General features: G+C 58.8%; 1 protein-coding gene across 1 annotated transcript in view; it reads left to right on the top strand.

Annotated features, from left to right (window-relative positions):
- Window positions 1-289: 289 nt before the first annotated feature.
- Itga3 (integrin subunit alpha 3) overlaps window positions 290-10,552 on the top strand; it is a 31,599-nt gene continuing 21,336 nt past the window's right edge. The window contains exons 1-4 of the mRNA XM_023718123.1: window positions 290-1,053; window positions 7,914-8,041; window positions 8,241-8,774; window positions 8,985-9,014. Coding sequence (XP_023573891.1) covers window positions 848-1,053; window positions 7,914-8,041; window positions 8,241-8,774; window positions 8,985-9,014 — 898 coding nt within the window. The 5' untranslated portion in view covers window positions 290-847. The remainder of the gene's footprint in view (window positions 1,054-7,913; window positions 8,042-8,240; window positions 8,775-8,984; window positions 9,015-10,552) is intronic.

Raw genomic sequence — 10,552 nt, 5'->3', positions numbered from 1 at the left:
GCAAAAACGCCCAGAGACCTCCAGCCACCCTTAGGAGCTCAGCGCGCGGGGCGGCTAGCACAGCCTTCCTGCCAGCCGCGCGCGGACTTCGGTCCCAGATGGCGCTGATGCGCGCCCCGCCCGACCGGCAAAGCGCGGTGGCAGCGCCTGGAAGGGCCTCTCTCTCGGCCGCAGCAGTGCGAAGGGACAGATCCCGCCCCCCACCCCGCCCCGTCCAATCCGTCTAGCTCCGGAGGCTCCGCTTCTCGGGAGAAGCGAGGGCCGGGGATGGAAATTCAAGCCTTTAGGGGCTCCCGACAGGTGTCTGGGGGAGAGGGCGGAGCCCGAGTAGGAAGGATGAGAAGGGAGGGGCGGTGCTGCCCCTTTAAGAGGCGGCGGCCGAGCCGGGACCTTTTCTCTTTCCCCGGAAGGAAAGCGGAGCCCGCCCGGGCTGGGCTCGCAAGGTGGGGAGGTGCGGGGCTGGGCGTGGGGAGGCGGGGCGCGCGCCAGTGGGGGGCCCTCCCCGCGTCCTCCTTGCGGTCGACCCGCCCAGCTGGCCCAGATCCGCCGCCCAGCCGGAATCGTGCAGCACGGCCAGGGGGGCGCGGCCAGGGCGAGCTGGGGGGCCGCGTGCCAGGCGCGGGGACGGTGACCCGGCTGCGGGACTGGAGATACGGGCCTTGGAAGAGGATCGGAGATCGCCGCGCTGAGCAGACGTGAACGTGACTTGGACTGGGCAAGAAACCGCCGGCCCTCGCGGCGCAGGGGCGCGGCGGGCTCGGGTCCTCCGGGGCGCGGGAGCAGGTGAACAGGTCCCCACGCCCGGCCCGTGCCCTCGTCGTCCGCCCGCCCGCCCCGGCTCCGGGCCATGGGGCCGGGTCCCAGCCGCGCGCCCTGCGCCCCGCGCCCGGTGCTCTGCGCGCTCGCCTTGATGGTGGCGGCCGGCAGCCGCGTCGCCTCCGCCTTCAACCTGGACACCCGATTCCTGGTGGTGAAGGAAGCCGAGAACCCGGGCAGCCTTTTCGGCTACTCGGTCGCCCTCCACCAGCAGACAGAGCGGCAGCGGCGCTACCTGTAAGTCCGGCTGCCGAGGGTGGAGAGGGAGGGAGTCCGTGTGGGGTAGTGCAATGGATCCGGAGCCGGGTCAGAGCCCTGAACCAGCAAGCCCTGGCGGGCTGGGATGAAGGGGGCGGTTACCTGGGAAGCCCTCCGATTGCAGGGCCGGGAGCGAAGCGGAGGCTGGGGGGGGGGGCAGTAATCACCGGCAAGCGCTGACCGGCCCGAACGTGTTAGACGCCGCCCACCACCCCTTAGACCTCCGTGAGGGGCTGAAGTGGGATCTCAGCAATTGAAGCCCCTGTGGACCGAGAGGCTACCATTAGCCTCGTGGCTCTGGGGTTGGGATTTGGGAAAACTGCAAGATAAACACCCAGAGCCTCGCGCCACTCTCCTGGAAAGAACCGTGAACATACGCATTTAGCCCCCCCTTACACCTCTCCTTTAGTTAGTGGCCACGCCAGCCACGCCCTCCGGTCAGCTACCTTGGGTGCTTGGCATTACGTGGGGGAGCGCATGGGGAACCTGGCTTTGGAGCTGTCCAGAGGCTCCCTCTGATTCCACCAGAGAGGGACAGAGGAAGCCAGAGAGGCCTGGTGCACCCACCCCCCAGCGAGTCCTCTCCCACCAGACATCTTCCTGCATTCCACAGATGCGTGTTGGATGGGCAGCTCTGAGTGTGTTTGTTTTGGTTTGAAGAGGAAAATGGTGTTTTTCTCTTTCTTCTCTTCTCCTTCCTAACAGCTGCAAGGAGAAGGAGCTCCTCTGGGCTTCCGGGAGGGAGGGCAGGAGACCAACCGCATAGGGCTGCCTGAGCCTTGCCTTCCGCGAGCACTCGGGTCCAGAGGGACCTGTCCAGCTTCCAGAGGTTTCGTGTGTGGGCTCAGTGCTCTGGGGTTGGCATTTAGAGAAAGAACGTGCCTGGAGTAGGTGAGGCTGCCCAGGGAGGGACCTGCCAGGCGTCTCCCCGCAAAGACACAGCAGGTTGAGAGCGCACTGAAACCTCTCCCAGCTCTTCCTGGGACCTGTGGAAACTTGAGGAAGCTTGCAGTGGTCAGAGTCCAACATGTCTGCTTCTGTCTGGGTCTCAGCCCTGCTGCCCAGCCCCTCCACTCTGCTACCTGGACTTAGCCTCTGCTCCGCCCTGCTGCTGTGAAGGTAGGGCCACCACACCCTTCCTGCCTAGCAGTCAGCTGTGGTCTGGCCTTGGCCAACACTCGGCCTTTTTTTAGAGGCCCTGAGTGGCCGTGGGTAGGTGTACATTTCTATAACGCCAGCCCAGAAAATGATTATCGTGTTTCCATGCTAAAGCTGTGTGACCTAAGGTAAACACTGCGTGTCAGTGAATAAAAGAGATCAGCCTAGTAAGAAAGTGTAAAAAGTGATTCTGCAACCCCTCCCCCTCTGCTGTGTGACCTTGAGCAAGATATTTCCCTTTCTGAGGCTGGTTTTCACCCCAGAGCAGTGGAAGTTGCATCTACTTGCTCCTTGCTGCCTCAGGCAGCTTGGTGTTGTAGGCGGGAGATGAGCTTCCCGAGGGGCCGGCGTTGCCATCACTCTGTCCTGGATCTGCCACTAACCCCTGAGCCTTGGGTTGCTCGTATGTGCTCGTGTGTGTGTGTGTGTGTGTGTGTGTGTGTGTGTGTGTGTAGGCAGGAGGGTGCCTTCTTTATTGGTATCAGCATGTAAAATGCCCTGCATGTGCCCACTTCACCAAGGAGCACCTGAAGTACCAAGCCCAGGGTGTGAGGCCTGTGCCTACCCTGGACCCCACCTAGGGTGGCTGGGCAGAGGAGTTCTGCTTTTCTTCCTAGGCAGCGATGGTCTTTCGGAGCTCCTAGACTTCTGAGACAGGTGGCTTAGATATGCTGCCATCTAGACTGAGCTGTGGGTCTCCCCTTGGATGTCCTCAGTCTTGTCCAGGAGTGGTTCTGTATCTTGGCCCATCTTATCGAGTTCAGCCCCCTGGCCCTCTGGGGAGCCAGCTGGGCTTAGCTGCAGCCAGCTGTGGAGCCAGATGCGAACAGCTGTCTACAGAGCTCCCAGGAGCCAACAAGACAAGGTGCAACCTTGTATTCTGTTAGCCTCTGTGTTCCTTTGGAAGAGTAGGTGGGTCCTGGTCTTGGACAGGTCCTCTCTCTGCGGTTCACAGGTCTTTAAGAATGGAGGGGGGCCAGGGAGATGGCTCAGGGTCCAGGGAGATGGTTCAGTGGGGGGCGGGGAGATGGCTCAATGGAATAAGTGCTTCCCTGGCAAGCACAAGGGCCTGAGTTCAATACCTGGTTCCGCAAAAAAAAAAAAAAAAAAGAATGGAGGGTCTCCTGAAAGTATATGCAAAATCACATGTGTTTCTATACTTTCCTGGGGACAGGAGGAGGAGGGGGGCCTGTAGTTTCTGTATTCTCAAAGAAGGCTTTGTTGGGAAATGGTTAAGACTCCAGGGCAGACCCTCTTTGCTGCCCATCACCTTCATCTCTGGACTGGGGTTCCCTGAGCTTCCCATCTCTGGAAGTGAAGGGGAGGAACAGCGGAGGACTGAGGTGATTTGGGCTTCTTGGCAAGGTGCATGAGGGCCCCTTGGAGCAAGAGGCACCATTCTCCTGAGAGGTGGCTCCTGACAGCCCCTAGCCTGGTACCCACTTTGTTCTTCCCTCCTGAGAATGCAGGTATCCTGGTCTGGCCTGACCTGGTAGGCTGTGGGGACCCCTCTGGTCTCCCCCTCCCTCTGGCGCTTGCCTGGAAGTGAGGGTGTCTGGGAGGCCTCCAGCAGGCGTGGCTGCGACTCCTAGAAATGAGGTCATGGCTGAGGCCAGGCTTACCTGCCTTGCTCTCAGAAGCATGTTTCCCTGGGTGGGGCGGGTGCCTGGCAGCCTCCAAGGCTCGTGCCCGCAGAGATGGCCCAGCAGCTGTGGCTGCAGACGGAGCGGCCTTTGGCCTTTTGCTCTGGCTGTCTTCAAGGACTGGTTTGGGCCAACAGGCTTCACCGTGGGGAGGGGGCAGGGAAGGCCTGAAGGGGCTTGGTCAGAGCCAGACATAGGAGAGAGATGTCCTTCGTAGTAGGAGGGATTGAGGGGAATGTTCTGAGGGGTCAAATGTAGAGAGAAATACCAAAGTGCCAGGAAAGGGGAGACATAAGAAACAGCCTTGTTCTCATGCTTTTCATCTGAGGCTCCACCAAGGCCTCTTTCTCATCCGTCACAGTCTTGTGCTCCCCCCAGCTTGTCGCTCTGGTGCAAGGGCTGAGTCACCAAGGGAGGGGGGCTGGCCGGGGATGGGATGTGGAGCAGGGGCACAGGAAGACTGGGGGGGGGCTTGGTTTCAGCCACCGGAGGAGCAGCCTCTGGGGAGGTGGCTAATTTGGGCAGCAGGCCTGGCACAGGGCTGGGATCTAGCCATCCTAGAGCTGCCTCCTGCCACCTGGGGCTCAGGGTAGGAGGGGAGCACAGGACTCCAGGAGTAAGGCATGTGGGCCTCCAGGGCCCTGAGTGCCAGATTGTGGGGTTCCCCTCTGAAATCTCACGAGAACAACCCACAGCTCCTTGACAAGGTGAGACCCGGGAAGCTGAATGGTACAGACAGGGCCGTGGCTCCGCTGCCCTGAGGCCCCTGGGCTGCACTTCCCAAGCCTTCTTGCATTCTGCGCCTTCTCACTTAGCTGCTCCATTAGCTCTTCGCTGCCCAGTTGGGGCGCAGGGGCTGGATGAGGAGGAGCTCTTCCGCCACTGGCCACTGGAACTTAGAGGGCTCCCCAGAGACCAGAGGGGTTTTCTGGCTGGAGCCAGATGAAAGGCTGCCTGAGAGCCCTTGAGAGTAAGAGGTTCGCCCATCTACCTACTTCCCGGATTAGAGAGGGGGTGGTCCCTGCTCTGCTGTGCTGCCCCAGCCCAACTTGATTCCAGAAGAGGGACAGTCTCTTCTATCTCCTGCCTTCTGCCTGCGACTGAGAGATGGGTTTAAGGGTGGTCTGGGAAGGGTCAGTTTTTGGATTCTAATCTAGACCTGATTCAACAGTAGGTAGCTACTGGAGGTGTTCATTTGCATGGTGATTTACATTTTCATTTGCATAATGATGAGCCCCCTCCCACCCTCTGGGTTCTGCAGCCCCCACCGCATGCCCACCTGGCTGTGGCTAGAGGAAGCTGGAGCTGATCCTCCCTTGCAGCCTTCCCCCATCCATGTGCATTGGATCCTGGGCTGGCAGCCAGAGAGTCTCACAGGGCCTCAGAACAGGCCAAGTAAGGGCTAAAAATACCCTAAGGGGCTTGGGGGGGCCCTGTGGAATGTCCCAGGAGGGTGGGGCCTGGGATTAGGGCACTGGCCCTGCCTCACCATCCGTGGGCATTGGCTGGCAAACGGTGGGATGCTCTAGATGGTTTGAGGATTTATTGCAGGTCAGTTGCCACTCGGGTCCAGCTCTGCCATCCCAGAACCTTAGTAGGCTACCAGGAAGGGTCCCTCAGGCCCCTTAGCTAAGCCAGGGAACTGGGGAGCAGGGGGCCCTGTTTCTTCTCAGGGTTCGCCAGCGCCACAGCTTGGGCCAGCCAGCAGCAGCAAGAGGACACCACGTGCTCCAGAAGGTCCCCAGGGTCCCTTCCAGCCCTTGAAGCCTGTAGGCCTTCATCAAGGTCGGGGTAGCTGCCTGCTGCCGCTGCCTCCTCCTGCCAATTCTGAGCTCCTAGGGCTCACGACCCCTCAGACACCACCTCGCCCTCAGCCTCAGCCTGAGGATGACCTACTCCTGCACCACAGTCTCTTTGTTGTCGACAACCACAGCGGTCTGTCCTTCCCTCTCTTGTTTCCCTAACCTGGCAGGGCAGAAAATCCTGGGTCTCTGCACGGCATCCAGGTGGGGCAAGGCCAGTCCCGGTGCCCCAGCTGCTTACGTCAACCTGGGCTTCATAGTCAGAAATCCTCCTGCACAGTGTGCAGAAAGCCCCTTTCTTCCCCCCAAGCCTGGACAGTGGCTGCCACATTTTAGAGCTGCGGGATGCCAGGGAGATGACGTTGCCCTGAGCCCCGTGCCGAATGCCCAGGTGGAGATGCTTCTTTCCCACGGCACTGCCTCCTCCTGGCTCATCTCTCAGGCATGCAGGGTGCAGTTGTCCGAGGATGGCCAGACAGTAGCCTCCTGCAGGTGCCTCCCCAGGCCAGATAGAGGGTGACTAAGGCGGCCCCTGTTGTACCCTAGTCTGCCCAGGGCAGCTTTGCCTCTGCTGCCTGAACACCTCCCAGGGTGAGGCCCGAGCTGCAGATGTGAGGCACAGGCAGAGGCCCTACCCCTTTCCCCAGCACCCCGAGGCAGTGCATTCCTGACTCCCAGTGGGCAGAGGCGCCCAGGCCCCAGCATGCCCAGGCCCGGCCCTGCCCACTCCCTGCCACCTTCAAGCCTCAGGTCCCAGGCAGGGGCTTCCGGCACGGGTTGTGGGGCCGCTGATGAGGCAGTCGCTGGGCCCTTTGCTCCGATTCTAGCAGGAGCCCTGACTTCTGAGCTGGGAGGCTGGGGGTGATAGTGTTCCTGGGGCCAAATGGAGGGACTTCTTAAGCCCTTTAGGACTGAAGAGAGGTCCCCACAGAGAATACTAAGAGGCTGCAGGGAGATGGTGTAGGGAGAAGCGGCGCGGGAGAGCTCGGGTCTCAGGCTGGGGTGTCTGGGTGGTGTCCATTGGCCTGTGGTAGGTAGGCTGAGGAACTGGCCTCTTTCACAGGTACCCCATGGCTCTGCAGCATTGAGGGTCCAAGGCACTCAGAGCTGGCATTCCAGGGCTGGGCCCCTGGGCCTTCTGCTCACATCTCCGCTGTGGGAGGGTTGTCAGGGCCCTGAGCATCCTTTTTGCTGTCGTTGTCCCCAAACCTGAATCCTGGGGCCAAAGCAGTAACCCTTGCTTACTCTCCCCTTCTAGGAACCAGAGTTATTGGGGCCGCACTGTCCAGAGTGCCAGGGACCCCGGGTACCACAGACCTTTCACACTGTCTCAAGGTGGCATGGGGATGTGGGCACCATGCAGGTCACTTAGGGGCCCAGACCTCTGGATCTTTGGGGAGGAGCTGTTGAGACATGGCCTCCCTATGTGTAGTTCAAGCTGGCCTTGAATTCACTATGTAGCCCAGGCTGGTTTCAACCTTGCTATGATCTTCCTGCCTCAGCCTCCCAACTACCTGGGTTACAGGCCAGGCACAGAGCATCGTAGCCAGCTTGGGACCTGGTAAATGGTATCAAGAGCAAGGACTCAGATTTCTGTCACTCACCCTTCTCCCCTCCTAAGTTCTCCTTTTTCCTGCCCCCATGCTGGAATTCGAATCCCGGACCTTGATTCCTTTTACATCCCTCTCTGTGGGTCTGCTGTCATCTAGAACCCAAACGATCTTTTGGAAACTGAGGTCTAGCCATCTCTCTCTTTGGTCTAAAATCCCTTGCTGGCTCTTCCAAGGCCCTGCCTGCCCTCCCCTTGCGGCCCCTCCTGATTTTCTAGGCTCTCTCTGTACCAGCAGGCCTGGTCCCTGAGTCACCCTGCTTGGTCATCCTTCCGGGCCCTTGGATACATGCTGTGCCTTTGCCTAACGCGCCCTTTCCTTCTGCCCTGGATCACCCTGGTCATTAACCCCAGACCCCAGGCTCCTGTTCTCTCTCTTTCCTGATGAACCAGGTGACTTTGCCCCTTCTGTTTCCCAGGGAGGCCCCTTCTGAGCGGCCTCATTCTTGGCCACCCTCCCCTACGCTGGGCTTTCCTGGAGGGTGCGGCAGGAGCCCATTCCTGGCTGGGCCCCAGAGCCTGGCACAGAGCTGACGTTGGGCAAATGTACACTGAATAGCAAGTTGACTGCAGGAGCCTGGGGAAGCCGGAGCCCTGGCCCACCTGCCTCCTTGCCCTTGCCCCCAGGCTCCTGGCCGGTGCCCCCCGGGACCTCGCAGTGCCTGATGGCACCACCAACCGGACCGGTGCCGTGTACCTGTGCCCTCTCTCTGCCCTCAAGGACGACTGTGAGCGGATGGACATCACAGAGAGAAGTGAGGGCAAGGGGCCGGGGAGGGGGCCTGGAGGAGACTGGGTGGTGCAGTAACAGTAGTCAGAGGCTGGAGAAGGGATGCGAGGAGGGCTGCCCTGCTGGGGTGTAGGACCCACAGGGGACAGTGCCCGCCCTCTGTAGGCTCTGGGCACTGGGATGTGGGGAGGTGTCCTGGATCATGATCCCTCCTGTGCCCACAGGTGACCCTAACCATCACATTATTGAGGACATGTGGCTTGGGGTGACTGTGGCCAGCCAGGGGCCTGCAGGCAGAGTCCTGGTAAGTGGACACAGACATTCAGCCCCGCCTCCCTCCCTCCTGCATGTGGCCAGGAGCTGGGAGGACAGCAGAGGGCACCCATGCAGACGTGTGTTGAGGCCTTGGCGATGTCCCCTGTGGCGGCCATGTGTCTCCACAGGCCTGTCTGTCCCCTGCTCCCGCATCCCCAGGGAGAGCTGGTGCGCCTGCCATCCTCCGACCCCCAAGTGTGGTCTGGGCCATCACCCACTTTGTCCCCACCCCCACACGGCGCTCAGCATTTGTGGAAATGACAAGGAATGGAACTTGGAGGGGGAAAGGGCAGAGAGGGCCCCAGGCCATGGGCGCTGGCCAGGCTCCTTCCTGGGAGGCTGGCCACCGGAAGAGGCACAGCCCTGCTGGCCCGGGCTCACCCGGCTCTGCTCTGGGGCCACTCCCTGCTGCCAGTGGTCACCTCCTGCCTACATCCTTCAGTGCTGAGCCCTGGGGTCTTGATGTCCAAGTTCCAAGTAGACACTTTTCCTTTTCATTGCTTAAATGGTGAAATGTACAGACTTCAAGTTTCTGTACGTTTTGACAAGCACATACCCCTGTGTATCTACAACACCCAGGACAGTTACATCACCCCCTCCCGGTCACTTGTCACCCCTCCAGCCATCACTGCTATGACTTTTGTCACCTTCAGACACTGCTGTGAGCTCCAGGTTTGCCTCAGGTCACCAACACACGGAGATGGTTGTGGGCCAGGACACCACTGCAAGCTGTGCTAGAGTCCGGGTCCTTAGCTGTTAGCTACTCACCCATCCACCCGTCCATCTGTCCGTCCCTCCATCCACCCGTCCATTCAACAGATATTTAGTGTGTTCCTATTCTGTATGAAGCAGTGTGCTGGGACAGGCTCACAAGACACGCTAGTGGCCCTCGCAGAAGGGGACAGAAAAAGCAAGTAATAACGGAGACCTGTTTCTTGATTTTGTCTGGGTCCAGGTGATTTTAAGACACACATCTGCACCTCCTTTTTTTTTTTTTTTCAGTACTTGAGCTAGAACCCAGGTCTCACGCAAGCGAGGCAAGCACTCACCCAGAGTTTCACCGCCCCCCTAAAGCACCCTGTTCTGATCCACTAATTTGCCCACTCCACACAAACTGAGCACTGTGTGGATTCTGCCCCTCTGCAGGCAGCGTGATGCCTCGTGTAAGCGCTCAGCCTTGGGAGCCAGACAGCTTTGTTTTGAGGATGTCCTCAGTCTCTGGCTAGCTGCGAGATCTTGGGCAGGTGCTGACCTACTGGTGCCTCAGTACTTGACATAGGGAGAAGCATCCTCTCCATCCCATAGTGTTGCCAGCAGGCTTCAAAGAGCTTTTATGGGGGTCTGGGAAGATGGCTCAGTAGAATAAGTGCTTGCCTGGCAAGCCCAAGGTCCTGAATTCAATCCCCGGTACCGGGGTGGGGGGCGAAGGAGAGCTTTATGGGAAGAGCTTAGAAGTGTGCCTAGCCTGTGACATGAGGTATGATCTAAAAGTATGGTGTATATTTAAATTTAAAAAATTGATTACAATAAAAGACACACAGCCATTAATCCCCTTCAAAATCCTCTGTCTTGCTTTGAACGCATGTAGCCCATCCTTCTCACCATTTTCTAAAGTAGCCCTGGAAGTCCTCTCTCATGCCTGTAAATTGAATTATGAAAAAAAAAAAACAAAAAACAAAAAAAAAATTGCACTGCCTTGATGCCTTGAGTCCACTGAAAACGTTTACCTTTTGTGGTCACTGTGACCTTGGGGAAGAGCCAGGAGTCACCCCAGTGACTAGGCTGGATAAGGACGCACTGTCCGTCCTGTGTATGAGGCCACCTTTCTGTTGGGTGGCATCCAACGGCAGCATTCACCGTACTTTTTAAAAGTCATTCTTTTTTTTTTCCTCTCTACCGGGAATTGAACCCGGGGCCTTGCGCTCGCTGTGTGCCGCCGCGCCGTATCCCTGGCCCTAACTTTGTAGACACTTGGGGGAGAGGACTCCAGGCTGCGTCAGGAAGTGGCACGGATGCTGGGATGAGTGCGTTCAAAGCAAAGGGGAGGGCGTTAGGGGGACTCGTAGCCAATGCATCTTTTACTGTATTGAAATACTGTATTTAGGGCCGGGGAGATGGCTCAGTGGAATAAGTGCTTCCCTGGCAAGCTCAAGGGCCTGAGTTCAATCCCCAGTGCTGAAAAAAAATTTTTTTTAATTAATTAATTACAAAATAAAATACT

Source organism: Octodon degus, unplaced genomic scaffold (assembly GCF_000260255.1).
Source record: "Octodon degus isolate 3935 unplaced genomic scaffold, OctDeg1.0 scaffold00056, whole genome shotgun sequence".
Taxonomy (NCBI): Eukaryota; Metazoa; Chordata; class Mammalia; order Rodentia; family Octodontidae; genus Octodon; species Octodon degus.
Note: the sequence above shows the minus strand (reverse complement) of the source record. Positions and strands in the feature narration are given on the sequence as shown.